Source organism: Canis lupus, chromosome 16 (assembly GCF_003254725.2).
Source record: "Canis lupus dingo isolate Sandy chromosome 16, ASM325472v2, whole genome shotgun sequence".
NCBI lineage: Eukaryota > Metazoa > Chordata > Mammalia > Carnivora > Canidae > Canis > Canis lupus.
In genome coordinates, this window is record NC_064258.1 from 42228172 (window position 1) to 42245015 (window position 16844).

Genomic DNA, 16844 nt, shown 5'->3' on the forward strand with positions numbered 1-16844 from the left:
TCATTAAGTTTCCGGGTGGAAACACTGACCCAATCAACAAGGAAATTACCAAACCATAAAATATACAGGGAAAAACAGCCCTTGTATTTCCCTAAATAATTGTGACCCTTTTTCTTTCCCTGCCTTTTTATTCTATTACCTTACTTACTACCCTAAAGCACGTAACAGTTTCAGAAGGGAAAACTGTATAAACGTAACAAGAAATGATGCACGATTAAAAACAAAACTCAATTGTAGAACTTCACAAATATAATTGACTATTTGCCCACCGGTATCTAAATAATCTATTGTCTTTAATCTCTCATTAAAATATATAAATTCTGAGATATTTAGCTTTGGTATTATATATCGCCTGCAGAGGTTATAGAGAGAAAAGGATTAAATGTGGTAGAAGGTATTTAAATTTGGTATAATGCTTCATGTTGCTCGTTACTGGAATAGGAAAAGCTCTTTAGCAAAACCTGAAGTACCAAACAATGAGCATCACCTTTGCACATGGGTGTATATTTTAAGTTCCTGAAGCAATTAGGAAAAATAGGTTCTGACCTGCATACTGCCTCTTGCCTCCAAGGTCAATGACATTATTCTCCTCTCCTTTATCGAGGAATTGGATTTCCTTCTCATGCAAAAGCCGCGTGATCTTGACCTGTTGCTGTTTGACCCGGGTCTCGAGCAGGTGCACTTGGGCTCTGAGCCGCGCCTGCTCCTGGAGACAGTTCTCAAGAGCCTGCAAAGTGATGTGCATCTCATTCTCATTGGGAAATAAATGCTCCTAACCAGTTGGACAAATTAATGATTCAATTTTGTCCCCAACTCCAATTTCAGGATATTATTCTAACCAGAATGCAGTTTGAAAGTTCTGATGCCATTTGTTGTTTGAAGAATAAGTAGTTATAACTATGGCAAAGTGCTTACTAAAAAATTATATATGAATATAAAGTAATCTGAATGACTATGCTAGCAGCTTTAGACTCGTCTCATTCCATCCTCATAATGATTCCAGGAGGAAGGAATTGGCTCAACCCTGGTGATGAAACTTGCTCAGGAATTCCTAGCAGGTAGAAAGAGTCAGGATTCAAATCCAGTTCAAGATCCCTACTCTGTTACTACATGATGCCACCTAAATGCTTTCCTGACAGTAAAGTTTTTATGGCACCATTGTACATTGTTGGTGTATCCATCCCTAAAATACACAAGCTTTTGAATGACCTTTTGGCATTACTGTTTTAAAAATTTGATTTATAATCTGATGACATGTGGTTGCCTTTATAAAGGATGCTAGTTTAGACCCTCATGTCCTTGAGTATCTCACCCACTTACCTGTGGAAATTCTATGAAGTCACTTTAACTTTTTGTGTATTTTTTTTTCCTTCAATTACTTCAGAAAGGGATGGGAGGAGCCTGAGTTTTCCAATGAAGTCGTTTATCTTCTCTAAAAGGGCAAACATCCCAAGAATTTTGAATGTGAAAGAGTTTATCAGCTCCTTTCTAAGAGTTTTCTCAGCCTCTGGCTGAGAACTTTCCAAAGAGAAAGCAAAAATGGTGGGGCGGGGTTCACTGGGAAGGTGAGGTCGGGGGGAGGTAAACTGGTGGAGGTACTAGGACTAGAAGCTTCAATAAAGGCTCTTGAGTACTTGGTGCTGGAAGAGTTCCTGGAGGTAGGGTGGGGGAAAAAAGGACAAAAGACCAATTTTTGCCTCTTTTACCTTGACATCTCTATTTTCAACTTACGTCATGATCTCCTGTGATAAGTGTCAATGTTCACTTCTGAGAAATTCTATGTTTTCATGTGTGATTGCTTTCACTACTACCTTTATACACATTCTTTCCTAAAACAGCAACCAGATAGATTTCACCATTTACAATTGCCTTTTGGTACATATCTTTGTGTACTGCCTTATATTCATTCCATAAATAGGAGGAGCTACTATACTCCAGGCCCGCTGCTCGGTGGCCCGGAACAGCACAACTAGACACCCTATTTGGATGGTACACTCCCTTCTTATGAAGGCCTGTACTGTAAACACAAAAATTCAGCCTCAAAACTGGAAGTCACATAGCAAGAAAATAGGGAAATGGTGGTACGGGTCTTCTCCCATTTCTAAGTCCACGTTGCTGAATCCCCCCTGGCTATTGCTCAAGGACCATTTCTTATTTGCACTTGGTGCTCTCTCCTCAATACTCCTTGATTTATCCACTCTGAATTATTTGCTTAGCTCCCTGATTCCTACTAGTCTCAAAAATGAATAGCAAGGACATTTCATGGTGTCTGGAATCCTGTGCTGTTTTCCAACAAATGGACATTGGTTGTGATATTGTTAAATATAGTTAAATATAAATTGCACTGTGTAATTTAAAAGTTACTGAAAGTACAGGGCAAGGGTCTTCAATCTTTATGAGACTGCATGTATGGTTTTAGTGAGCTTATTTAAAATTTAGAAGTTTTCTCACTCCTAGAACTTTGAGTAAATGAGTATTTCTCCCTTTTATTTATGGAGGAAGACATGAGTTCATTATAATTACTTTCAAATAATTTGTTTAATTTACACTAATAGGGTTTAATATTGGAAAGCTCAATATTGGGAAAGCCCCGGGTCAATTTTAATCACTAAGGATAGTTTTGAATTTCTAAGATTATTTAACTATCTAAATAGCCTCAGTAAATTAAAAAAGCTTTTACTCATTTATTGTGAATACTGGTTTTTACTTTCAGAAAAAAAAGTTTATGTCACTTTTTAAGTGTCCATCATGTGCCAGGTGCTTCCAGAAACCTTTTTCATTATTTTTCCCTTAGTTAATTTTTTCAACACCAAATTACTAAAGGTTTTCTGCAAAATAAAAGAAAACTCAGGTCAAAGCAGGTATTATAAATATATAAATAAATGATCTTACCCAGCTTTCCCTGCCAATTACCAGAATGGTGGTGACAAGGATGAAACTGAACATCTTCAACACTTCTCTCACTGAAACAACTACAAGAACAAAAGAAATTTCATAAACTTATTTACTGCGAATTATTCATGAGACCAGAATTGGGTTCAGATTTGGCAGAGTCCAGGATGTCCAATGCAGCTTCATCTCTAATCTGAGAGTCTTCAAGGAAATTCTCCTGAACTTTCCCATGCTTGCTTCCCACAGAATGATGCTGTTACCTTAAATAGATTGAATCCATTCAATTGCAGAAATAGAGAAAGGACTCTGCTTCTGTGTTCTATTGTTCATGTGTTGCTTTTGCAGAAAAAGCAAAGGCTCTGTAAACACAAAGCCCTGCCTCCAGTGTTTTGGCTGAGCCACTTCCTAGTTGTGTAGTCCTTAGGCAACCTACTAAAATGCTTCTGATTTGTAAATGGAAATCACAATTTCTACCCGATAGGACTGTGGCCATTTGGACATACTTTTAGATACCCTGGTATACAATAATTGCCTAATGAACAAGAACTCATATTGTATATGGAAGACTGCTTTTATTTTTAAAAAAAGAAAAATGAAAAAAGTTACAACTAAAGAAATGATAGGTAATGTTTTTCTTGATGTCTTAATGGATAAGCAAGCTAACAAGATGATATGTCTTTAAGCTCTATTTAAAGTTGTAGAGAAAAACTCACTTTACCACTTCTTGAGATTGTTTAAAAAATCACTCTTGAGGGGCATCTGGGTGGCTTAGTAGGTTAAGGGTCCGATTCTTGATTTCGGCTCAGGTTATGATCTCAGGGTCGTGAGATCAAGCCACACATCGGGCTCTTTGCTGAATGTGGAGCCTGCTTGGGATTCCCTCTCTTCCCTCCCCTGCTAGCCCCCTACCACATGCATGTGCTCTCTAAAATAAAATAAAATAAAATAAAATAAAATAAAATAAAATAAATCACTCTTGAGGTCATGAGTCTTGATGAAAAATTTTGTTCATCTCAAAATAACTTCTATGTGCTGCCAGTGGTGATTTTTCATACATTTTGGAAGATAAGGAGCACAGACAGGAAGAAATATTTGCATAATCTTCAAATTTTATGCTTACAGTTTCCACTGAAAAAAAGAAAACTGGAATCAACTGAATTATTGTTAGCCTATTTTTATTCTTATAGAACCCATGACCACTAGGTCTTTTCATGTATCTCTTTCTCAACTTTTATGTAATTAAAAAAGTGGTCCCTAACTTTACTGCCCATTAGCATCACTTGGGGAGCTTTTAAAAAATCTCCATACCCAAGAATTTAGTCAAATGTCTAAAGGTGGCAGTCAGATGCATGGGGTTTTTAAAACATTGTTGATTCCAATGTGTAGCAAAGTTCAGGAAGCGATGATTTAAGGACTTAATATTCAAAAATTTTTATGGATATTGTAACAAAGTAGTTCGTTCTCAGTCCTTCTGAGGCCAACAAAAACAGTTACAGAACAACGGGAAAGACACTTAAATTCAGGGACAAATACTGCACATGCCATCTTGGGAAGCACCATAGAATAGAATATGAGTTTTTAGAGTATGTGCATTACAGGGAGTAATAAAAAGTCTGCTAGATATAACTGTATAATTTTACTTTTGGCTGACTTTTTTTTTTTTTTTACTATGAATCTAGAACTGTGCTGTGTATTTTAGATGCACCTTCTTTAATTCTCAAATAACTCTCCAAGGCAAGTACTGCTATCCTCATACAAACGAATAAATAAGAGAGGTTAAGTTACTTCCCTAAGATCACACAAGCAGTTTATAAGACCCGGCAGTTGAGTGGAGGATTTTCCACCTTGACCACCCATGACCTTAACCTGAACTCCACACAGCCTGTCCCATTATCCACATGTGCCTGCAACGCACAGGGAAATGGACTGCATGGACACATGGGGGACATCCCACTTGGCCTTCTCCGGTGAACTTCAACCTCACTCCTGTATGTGGCTGTGACTTATTTGTTCCTGAGCCATGCACTTCTGCAAAGGAACATCAGGTGAATCTGGTAGGAGAGGAGACAGCTGCACCAAAGCAGCAGCAATGTCAGGGAACAGCAGCGTTAGCAAGCCTTTACTGATGATCAGCAATCTGCTGCGCTCTGCACTGTGCTGCATGCTGTGGAAGCAGAAACAGGGCAGCCTCAGCAAGGCAATGTTTCAAGTCAGAAATGAAAATAACTATTAAAAAAGAAATTAAGGACCATATGAATTAAGTATATGTGAACCCAAATGTGATTAAGTTTAAAAACTGAACTTTCCCAGACCACCCCCAAGACAAAATTAATTACTTCCTTTACCATGACCCCCCATACTATATTTACAGACCAAAATAGCAGTTATCCACTGGATAAACATTGTTTGCATGCTTGCTCTGTTCCAGGCACGATGCCAAATGATGGAGTGATTTTTTTTTTGCGTGTCTTTCTCTAACTGCTTAGAATAAGATTTTTGAAGGCAAAGGCACCACCTTGCTAATTGTATCCCCCGCATCTAACTTGTTACAGTAACCTCCAAAAAAGTCATTTGTCTCTGTAGAAAATATTCCCCAGGAAGGAAAATCTTTCTCAGAGGGGAAAATGTCCCTCCCTTGCCATAAAACTAGTCTGTTTGCAGTGACAATACATCCTCCTTCCTTCTCTGTGTTTATCCTGGTCAAGGGGAAAACAATGGGCTCAGTGTATTTTTGAAAGTAAGCGTTAGGAAGGAGGTAGAGACTTTTGACATGAATTTATTTTCTCTTTCTCACCAAGCTAAGCTGCACTGCAATGTGCCAGCCAGGTACAGCGCTAAAGGCATCAGGCTAGCTTCAAATGCAGGGTTGGAGGTGACGTGCTGACACTCAATCCTCATCTAAACCTCATCTAAATCCTCATCTAAACCCTGAGTAGTCTGTGAATACTGTTTCTCTCACCCCATCAGACAGGCTTACTTTTCACTAGTTAAACCAGAGAGTCTCTGGGTAGCATGACCACAGGCACACTAGAGGTCAAGGGAGAGTACTTTATTCTATAAGTTGCAAACACTCCCGCACCTACACACACACACACACACACACACACACACACACACACACACAATTGGGATACTTTGTCCTGGCGGCCAGGAAACCTGCTTTCTACTCCTTCCATCACTTTCCAGGCCAGAGACCATGGGGATCCTCTCTGGGGGACTGAACAAGCTCACAGAAAAGATAATCAGAGGCTAACATTGAGTGATACTCCAACAGAAGAGCCTTGTTCTTGCCTGATCATTCTCCAAAGAACTCCACCGGTTGACAAGTCTCTTTCATGCACACAGGAAAGGTATAAGCACAGTATTTTGTTTATTTCTTTCAAAAGGGTTCTCTCTGAAGGCAGGCATATATTAAGTTTCTTCCTATATCCATATTTACTTAACAGTCTAAAGAGAAGCACTTAAAGGGGAGCTTGGATGGCTCCATCAGTTAAGTGTCCAACTCTTGATTTTGTCTCAGGTCATGATCTCAGGGTGGTAAGATTAAGCACTGTGTCCAGCTCTACGCTGAGCAAAGAGGTTGCTTAAGATCCTCTCTCTGTCCCTTCCCCACACCCCCCCACTCATTCTCTCTCAAAAATTTAAAAATAAAGTGAGAAACATGTAAAGACCAAACATTCTGTATAATATCATTGAGCAGAAATCCATACAATAGCAATCAATTTACCACGAAGATATATAATTTACCTGTTATAACTTAATCCTTTCATCTAACATTGTAAACTAAATGATCAAAATGTACAGAAAGAAGTGGAGTGCTGTGTATATTGCACAGCTAAGTGGGCAAAGAAGTCAGACAAAATAGAAGAACACATACAATAACTCATTGCAGAAAAGCTCTAGTAAGTATTTGTAGATCCAGTTTTTCTTCAGTTAGTCATCCTTTTATGACTTCATATGATATAATTTAGAGCAACATAGTTTAGGAAAACTGATATTTTACTATGTGATCTTAGTAACCATTTAAAATTCAAACATGTATTGAACGACTGCTTTATGCCAGGTGCTATGTACACTAGATGCTTTTATATATAGCTTATATTAAAGATATTGAATTACATTTAAAGTATTAACTTACATTGGGTGGTTTTTGTGGCTCAGTAGCATCTGACTTTTGATTTCATCTCAGGTCATGATCTCAGGGTCATGAGATCCAGTCCCATTTTGGCTCTGCACTGGGCATAGAGCCTGCTTAAGATTCTCTCTCTCTCCCTCTTGCCATCCCCCATAGACTCTGACCCCAAGCCATAGACTCAGATATTTCTGACTGTGTACATATTTGGTGTCTGAAAGGAAAGAAAGCCAATGACATCTAATGAACTAGATGTCATTTTGTATGCATTTGAGAAAACCATCCTAGACTATAAACAAAAAAGTAGAATCTAAAATTTGTAAGGAAGCCATCAAAAAGTTTGATTCTCATATGAAAGAAAAGCTCATCAAAATGCTTAAAGAAGTCCAGATGTCAAAAACTCTGAAAAGGAAGAACACGAAGATTATTTCAGATATTGAAAAGAAAAGCAATGTCTGCTTGAACTCCAGGATGAATTGCTTTGGTTAGAACCACAGATGAAACAACTGTTCATCATACTCAAATAAAGTATGATGAATTTACAGAGAGAAAATCTTCCCTTAGGGATGCCACAGGTTTCTTATCTAAACAAAAACAGCTTCATCAAGATTATTCGGATATTCAAGAGAGAGAAAACCCCGTGTAAAGGAAACATATGATTCATCCAGCCTTCCAGATCTGTTATTCAAAGCAAGAACCCTTTTGGGAGCTGAAAACCACCTGCAAAATATCAACCATCAATTAGAGAAGCTCCTTGACCAGAAAGGAGACCCTCTCATGTGCGTGCACACACATATGCTCTCTCTCAATAAACAAACATAAAATATTAGCTTGTATTAAAATATACATAAAATGAGGTTTAATTATGACATTTAAAATAATTTCCAATGTAAAAAAACAAAAAACCTTTCTGTGAGCTTTTAGAGAGGACAGAAATGAGAAGAGAATTGCCAAGAAACAGAAGTATGATGAATGGTTTGCTATCAACTAGTACTTTCTAATTGATAAAATAACCTTGGAATTATAATTTTAAAACTTTTCTAGGTGGCTTTTACTATTGTCATGAAAGACAAAATCATCTTCTTTAAGATGCCAACATCAACTATACTAAAAACCTTATTTACAATACAGTAGTGTCCTCAACTTTGCATTGTAGATATTGAGATTTTGCACATTTAGCAAAATTTCAGACAGAAATGAATACCCTACCCAAGGGCATCTGATGTTTTAAACAAACACATTTTCATTCTCGTTGTGGGCCTAGTTTCATGTTTCTTTTGTCCAGGAGCTCTTGGAAGGAACTGTGATTATAATTGCTCTACCTGTCAAGGGTCTGTTGGTGGAAAAAGAGCCAGCAGAAAAATAAATTCTTCCTACAATTATAATAATTTACTTTAGATATATTGTATATATTTAGGTATGAATACATTTCCATCTTTCAAATTAGGCATAGCAATCAAACACTACTACAGTAAGATTTATTTTCTTGTAGATATAGATATAGCTATACCAGTTGTATACTCTTGTTCATTTAAACATAATTATATGCAATTAAGGCCTTATAAAATACAACAACCCCTAAAACATGTTTCTTCCTTTCCTCCATCAGAATGAAAGACAGAAAAAATAGGAAGAAAAAAATAGAAAGAAGCAAATTACTTTCAATGATTATACTTCATAAATCATATGGGAAAATGATATAGGTTGACAATGTATTTACTGTTGTCTGTTTAAATTTTCATAATTATTAAAAGTATTTCATTGGAAACAGGACTGATCTTTCCTAAGAAAAGCTGAAATGGTGAGTTGTACATTCTAAGGATCATCAGAAAGGAAAAGCTATCTATGCAAGACTTGAATTTGCCGAGTTGTTTATAAAAATCTATGTAGTACTTCCCTACTTGAATCATAAATACTCGAAGGGCACTGTTTTTTGCTACATTGCCTATCTTCTGAATTACCTATCTTTTTGCAAAATAGAAGAGGCAATTATCCTTAGACTTTAATACTATTGCTAATTCTCTCAGTTAATATATTTTTCAGTACTATATAAAATTGTGATAAAATTATGATTTTAAAATTCTAATTTTAGGGGCACCTGCCTGGCTCATTCAGAAAAGTATGTGACTCTTGATCTCAGGGTCATGAGTTTGAGTCCCAAATTGGGTATAGAAATTACTTAAATAAATAATTTTTTAAAGATTTTATTTATTTATTTGAGAGAGGGAGAGGAAGAGAGAGCATGACGGTGGGGCTGGCAGGATAGAGGGAGAAGCAGACTCCCTGCTGGGCAGGGAGCCGGACAAGTCCTGATCCCAGGTTCCTGAGCCAAAGGCAGATGCTTAACCAACTGAGTCACCCAAGCACCCCAATAAATAAATATTTTTTAATTCTAATTTTAAGAAGAAAAACAAATAAAACTGCATTCTTTAAAAAACATATATAATTGAAAATAGGGATATGAATAGTTATTTGTACACCAATGTTTATAGCAGCATTATTCACAACAGCCAAAAGGTATTGTGAATAATAATCCAAATGTCCATCCACAGATTAATGGATGATCAGAATGTGATATATACACAATGAAATATTAACCTTGAAGACTTATGCCAAGTGAGACAAGTGAGACACAAAAGGACAAATACTGTATGTTTCCCTTCGTATAAAGTACCTAGAGTAATCAAATTCCTAGAGATGAATTATGTATATTAATTTGAAGTGTAAGAAATTGTCATTTTTGTAGGCCTAAAACATTCAAACACACATTTCTTACAGTTCAACCTAATTAAGAAAGGACAACTAGGCACTAAGGAAATTATAAATATATTCAAATGTAATGAAATATTATACATATGTTTATTGTCTACCCACCTCCACTGCTGTCTACAATGTAAGTGCCATGAAATTAAGGACTTGACCCTTTTTATTTCTGCCATATCCCAGTGCTTGGTAGATAGTTAGGTACTGTATCAGTTTCATAGGGCTGCTATAACAAATGACCACACAGCGGGTGGCTTAAAGCCACAAAAGTTTATTGTCTCACATTTCTGGGGATAGAAGTGTGGAATTAGGGAGTCAACATGGCTATGCTCCCTCTGAGAGCCTCTAGAAGAGAATGCTTCCTTGCCTCTTCTAGAATCTGGTGGCTGCCAGGAATCCTTGGCATCCCTTGGCTTGTGGCAGCAACACCCTACTCTCTGCTTCCACTTTCACATGTTTCTGTGTCTCCCTGTGTCTAAATTTCCCTCTTCATACAAGGACACCAGACCACTGGACTGGAGTTCATCCTAACTCAGATGACCTTATCTTAACTCGATTCTATCTACAAAGACTTCTTTCTAAATAAGGTTACATTCTCAGATAATGCAAATTAGGATTGAACATGTTACTTTATGGGAAACAATTCAACTTGGGTCAAATACTCAACAAAATATTTGGTGAATTGATGAGAAGAAAATTTATGAAACAAAGTTAGAATTTTAGAACTTCTGTTATTGTAATTTTACAGTTGCTTATTAGAGACCAAATTCTTTTTGTCTATTGAATTTATTAGATGTCTCTATCAGATTGCCTCTGTCATCTCCCCTCTTTCAGCATTGACAGAGAACATTCATAAACTATGGCTTTTTAAAGTTTGTATTGATTTGCAAATATGACATTGTGGTGTGTGCTAGCTTATATTGGTTTTAAAAAGAGATATTTGAATTTATAAAATCCCAAGAGAAAATAAATAACTGCTGGAGGGTATTATGCTGAGTGAAGTAAGTCAGTCGGAGAAGGACAAACATTATATGTTCTCATTCATTTGGGGAATATAAATAATAGTGAAAGGGAATATAAGGGAAGGGAGAAGAAATGGGTGGGAAATATCAGAAAGGGAGACAGAACGTAAAGACTCCTAACTCTGGGAAATGAACTACGGGTGGTAGAAGGGGAGGAGGGCGGGGGGTGGGGGTGAATGGGTGACGGGCACTGGGGGTTACTCTGTATGTTGGTAAATTGAACACCAATAAAAAATAAATTAAAATAAATAAATAAATAAATAACTGAAAACTTAAAACCTTACATTTTTAAAATTTGGCTATCTTAATGGGCTAAAGATATTATCATACCTACTCAATACAAATTATTAGTCTGACTCATATTTTTCAGTTGGTAATAAATATATATATTTTAAAGGTTTTAAAAGATTAAAAATATATTTATCTACATAATATATACATATTAAATATTTTAAAATATATATATATATTTAAAGATTTATTTATTCATGAGCGACACAGAAAGAGAGGCAGGGACACCGGCAGAGGAAGAAGCAGGCTCCCTGTGGGGAGCCCGATGCAGGACTGTATCCCAGGACCCTGGGATCATGCCCTGAGCTGAAGGCAGATCCTCAACCACTGAGCCACCCAGGCATCCCAGTAATAAATGTATTTCTCAAGCAGAACTACAACAGCTATACCGCTAATTTTTTAAAATTTCATTTGTACCTTTATGGTTATTTATCATTTAATTTTTAAATTTGTCATAAAGTTCAAGTCATAAAGAGTAAAAAATTACCCTTCCAGGGATCCCTGGGTGGCGCAGCGGTTTGGCGCCTGCCTTTGGCCCAGGGCACGATCCTGGAGACCCGGGATCGAATCCCACGTCGGGCTCCCGGTGCATGGAGCCTGCTTCTCCCTCTGCCTATGTCTCTGCCTCTCTCTCTCTGTGACTATAATAAATAATAAATTTAAAAAAAAAATTTAAAAAAAAATTACCCTTCCACATCAGGGAAGTTTCTTAACATTTAATCAGTGGCAGAGTCATAAACATGTAAAATTTTTTAATGTTACAGGAAATAAGAAGCAAGAATAATTGTTTTATTATAAGCAAGCAAAAGAAAATGAAGATGGAAAATTAAAATCTTTTTTTAAAAACACATAAAGAGATTTTGGAAGTAGAAAGCATTATCCCATGAACCTAGTACACTATAATAAAACTATAATAAAAGGAAATGAGATCATCCAAACATCATTAACACCTTAGGAAACAAGGCTCAGAGAGGGAAAATTATTTAGCTAAAGAAATAAAATAAATTTTCACTAAGTATATTCACATTGATTTGGGAGATTAGCATAAAAATATGATGTACTACCATTCATTTGTGACTCTGATTCAAATTAGTCTTCTGACTGAAAAGAAACAATATATTTTAATGGATTATTGATTGGGACTTTCCCTTTTTCTTTCCAGTAGTAAAAAGAATGTCTCGTTTTTCTAATGTGATAGCAACCAAATCTTCATTATTTTAATCCACTTCCAGCTATCAGATAAATTATTCAGGAGTCAAGAATTCAAAGTCACAAAATTTTTGTGCCTTCCAGACTTTGCTTTTATACTGTCTATTGAAATTAGCATATTTTCTTTGGTTCATCAAGTTCCTTTATTATTTCTGGGGTCAAGTACTTTATTTTAGAAATGAATAAATTAGCTTAAAAAGTTAAAGAGCTTCAAAACAAATTATGGTCTTACATCTATGTCTGTTTCTAGGTCTTGTATAAGAGACAGTGTATGCTGAAAGAGCTCTGGGAGATGCTGGGAGATTATATAGCATGTATACATATTGCTATACATGAGATGTTATAGAAAATAAAGCGTCAATAAAATGTTTTGGCAGGCTCTGACTCTTGGTGTCCTCAAATTTCCATCTCATCGCCATTAAAATAATCAAATCTGATCTTTCCCAGAGAAAGGAGGCAGCCTCTAGTCTGGCAGCTCCTTCAGTAATAAGGCATTTCAAGATGTCGTTATAAATATATTTTTTAATTTGATAATCTTTAGAATAATTCCTGATAATGTCTCAAATCATATAAATTCCTCAGTGCCCAATTATAATTCTTTCTTTTAGAGGCTTATTTACTTATTTGAGAGAGAGAGAGAGAGAGCATACATGTGATAGCAGGAGTGGGGAGGTGGGGGTGGGTAGAGGAAGTGGAAGAGGGAAAGAGAGAATCTTAAGCAGGCTCCCTGCTGAGCCTAAAGCCTGACACAGGACTCCATCCCAGGACCCTGAGATCATGACCTGAGCTGAAATCATGTCCTGAGCTACCCAGACAACCCTCCATCCAATGTAATTCTAGATATCTTCTACAATGTTGAAGAAATGCTTAGGTATTGAGTATTTCAAATGCTTTGAAAGTCTGGTATCTATCATTCATCATAGTAAACCATTATTATTTTGCAAATCTGGCTTATGATAAAATTGCATCAGATTATCCAATTCCTTACTATACAGTTGTAGTTCTTTTATAGTGTTTTTGCTTTAGGCTGTTACAAAACTTTCAATTTTTGTAAAACAAAAATAGTTTTCAAATGACTATTCTTTGATGTACTGTATTATTTGACATAATTTTTTCTAGGTCTCTAAAGTGCAATTTCTCCCTCACTAAAATTTTTTTAGGTCAGTTGATAGTGAATTAAACTTAGAGGCAGGGGTACCTGTGTGGCTCAGTGGTTGAGTGTCTGCCTTTGGCTCACGTGTGATCCCGGGGTCCTGGGATCCAGTGCCGCATCAGGCTCCCCAGAGGGAGCCAGCTTCTCCTGCCTATGTTTCTGCCTCTCTCTTTGTAGCTCTCATAAATAAATAAAAATCTTAAAAAATAAAGACAAAAATATTATGTTTTAAACTGAAATGTTGTTCAGCTGATATATAACTTTTTAAAACAATTACAAAACAAAAATACATATTAATGTAAAAAAATTTTAAATGGTGTTTTAAGCAAGCTATTATGAAAGGATACAAGATATAAGAAATTATAAGAAGAGAGAGCTATTGGAAAGAAACATGTTTAGTAAGTTAGCATTCACAAATGGACTATACCCTTAATATAAGACAGTTACTTAAAAGTTTGCCCATTAACACAGAGTTAGACATTCCTTTTAGACTATTTTCTTCTATTTTTTTTTCTTTTTCTGAAGGTGAAGTATAACAGTATCTTTGTTACCTATCTTAAGCATTTATACTCAGTGAAAGCTTTAAAAAGCTAAATACGTTTGATTCCCAAAAGAGAAGTAAAGAAAAGCATTTCTGAAGATTTTGCTTCTGAAATGGAAATTATAATATTGTCCCCGTCTTGTATATTAAAACTGCAAATCCTATTTTTTGCATCATATTCCCATCCAATACATTCAAGATGTACTGGGAGTGGAAAGGAGATAAAACTCTATTTTCCAAGTTGCAGAGGTGGTCTTCTCTGTAGTTAACCTGACCTCTCCTAGGAGTCGATGGTTGTTTTCTGAATTATGCTTAATATCATACCTATGAAATCAATTAGCATTATTACAGTTATGTCAAAAGCACAGAGATGTTAAATACCTTGTTTGAAGTAAAAAATGAGTCAGAGACACAGCTCAGACTAGGTCCCGCCACTCTGCCTCCCAGGATCCTCTAACTGCATTCAGAATTTGTAATTGCTTCCCTGTTATTTGATTAGAAATAGGGAGAATGTTGATTCTGGCTTTAATCCAGAAACAAATAAATGAGGAAATCAGTTTAACTGGAAGGAAAGCTAAAAATGGAAATTCAATGACAAATCACAGTACTCAGATATTTTTCTTTTTTTCTATTTGTATGAATTTTTTATGAAAGGTCTAATAATGTATCTTCATGAAAATTCATCTCTCATTTTTTAACTCATATTTTTGTACTCATCCAGAGAATTTCTGTACTTGGAACTTTGATAATTCTCACTTGAAGGTTAAGTAACACCAACGTTCAGCTGAAGCTTTGCTTTATAGTACTAAGGATAATAAAGTTTTACCTACAAAGATATGGGTTAAAGTGTCATTCGACTACAATATGTCCAAATTTTCTTAGTTATAAAAAATGTGGCAAGCTAATAATTGCCAAGATGAAATGGTCAGTTTAGTTAATCTTTAAGAAAAACAAAAACTCCCTGAGGTGCAAAATTACGAAATTTATCTGTATGCATCAATCACACCCTGTACGAGTTGTTCCTTTTGTTTTAAACTCTAGAGGATTTTCAAATCTGTAACACTCAACTTGCTAGCTCTATTGGTTGAGTAATAGTTTCAGGCTGGAAACCAGGTTCATCATTTCTTTTTTTGTGTGATGTAACTCAAGCTGTTGTTTGCTATTCATTCTGTGATCCCTATTTATTAACTCAGATTCCAGTAAAATACAGGAGTTGTGTTTTCTTTCTGTCGTTTGTTGTTTTCCACACTCAAGTATTGCTAGTGTTTGACTTTCCCATTAAACATTTTCCTGTCATTCACTCAGAAATTTTAAGTTTATGAAGAAAAAGCTAATCCTGATGATTTACTGGAAAGGAAAACAGGTTGAAGTTGAGTGGGGAACAGAATACGTGACCCCTAAATATGCCACTTTGACATGTGGATTATTTCAAGCTGAAGACCATCAAATCTCAACAGACTCAAGAAGAGCTGTTCATCTTTCCTTTAATTGCTTAAAAGAATTTAAATAGAGGTTCTGTACCAGGAGGGAGTTAATACCAAAGAGAACTTTTTGTCAGAAAGACATATTTGGGGACACCTGTGGCTCAGTTGGTTAAGTATCTACCTTTGGCTCAGGTCATGATCCCAGGCTCCCTGCTCAGTTGAGAGTCTGCTTCTCCCTCTGCCTCTGCCCCCTACCCCAACCCTGCTTATTTGTGTGCATACTCTCTCTCAAATAAATAAATAAAATCTTAAAAAGAAAAAAGAAAAGAAAGATATATCTGCATGGCATGGCAAACATTTGTTTATCAAACATTTGCCCTACTCCTCTTCCAGTGACTTTTCTTCCTCTCCTTTTGAAGCCCCAAACCACTACCTGCTTCTCCTTAGCTAATCATGCTTCAACTGTCTGACTGCCTTTTGCGTCTCTGTCTTTGGGCCTCTCATACATACAAAATTAATTTCTTTCCTGTTAATCTGTTTTATGTTAATTTAATTATTAGGCTAGTCAAAGAACATAGACGGGTTGACTAGAAGTTTTCCTCCCTGACAGTGATGTACACACACGGAAGTGAAAATTATGCATTCATAATCATAGAGAATTCAAGCTGCTGGCATTAAATGTCAAAAGCAAAAGTATGGGATTATTTGGCTGTGGTAAAATGAAATATTTTGAAATACAACCTGTTTTTTCCTCCTTGTATCCCTTTTGCCTTCTCCTCGGTCAAGCATTTAATAAACTGTGCTCACTTCATCAGAGAAGGAACAATAATATCCATAACAATGCCCCTTACATGTGGCACACTTATGTGCTAGACATGGTAAATATAGTAACTCAGTCAGCCACAACAGTCCTATGAGAAGATATTGTTACCATCTCCATTTTACAAATGAGGAAACCAAGGCACAAAGGTTTAAGCAACCTGCCCAAGGTCACACAAGTAGCATCAGGTGGATCCAGGATTCAAAGATAGTCATACTGAGAGTCTGCGCTCTTCATCATTAAAGATAGATAATGCTGTCTATTGGGGACGTGGTCTTTGGGGACATTGTCTCAAGAAAAACCCAGAGAAAGCTAATCAGACAATAAGGATAGAATCTAGGGTCAATGTTCCCTGAAAGCTTGACAGACACTGAGCTTGATAGGAGAAATATTATTCCTTTAGTCTACAGATGCATTGAAGAATATGGGGGAAGAATTCTCAAGAGAAAAAGTCAAATTTGTGACCTTGCTAACTGTACCAAACCTTTAAAATGAGAATGGGACCAGAGATAACTGGCTGAAAGAAGTGAGAAAACACTCTAAGAGGAGCAGGTTCGATTCAGTGTTGGAGGAGATGGACCAGAAATGGAAGAAGGG

General features: G+C 36.3%; 1 protein-coding gene across 2 annotated transcripts in view; it reads right to left on the reverse strand.

Moving 5' to 3' along the window:
- Positions 1-14514, reverse strand: part of FGL1 (fibrinogen like 1) — a 29977-nt gene extending 15463 nt beyond the window's left edge. Inside the window, exons 1-4 of one of the 2 annotated variants that reach the window (XM_049094941.1) lie at positions 14385-14492; positions 11588-11741; positions 2893-2972; positions 547-727 (exon numbers count right to left, since the gene is read on the reverse strand). In XM_049094941.1, coding sequence (XP_048950898.1) covers positions 547-727; positions 2893-2946 — 235 coding nt within the window. In that variant the 5' untranslated portion in view covers positions 2947-2972; positions 11588-11741; positions 14385-14492. Of the gene's footprint in view, positions 1-546; positions 728-2892; positions 2973-11587; positions 11742-14384 lie in introns of both variants that reach the window. The other variant, XM_035699853.2, reaches the window with a different exon arrangement.
- Between the last annotated feature and the right edge of the window lie 2330 nt (positions 14515-16844).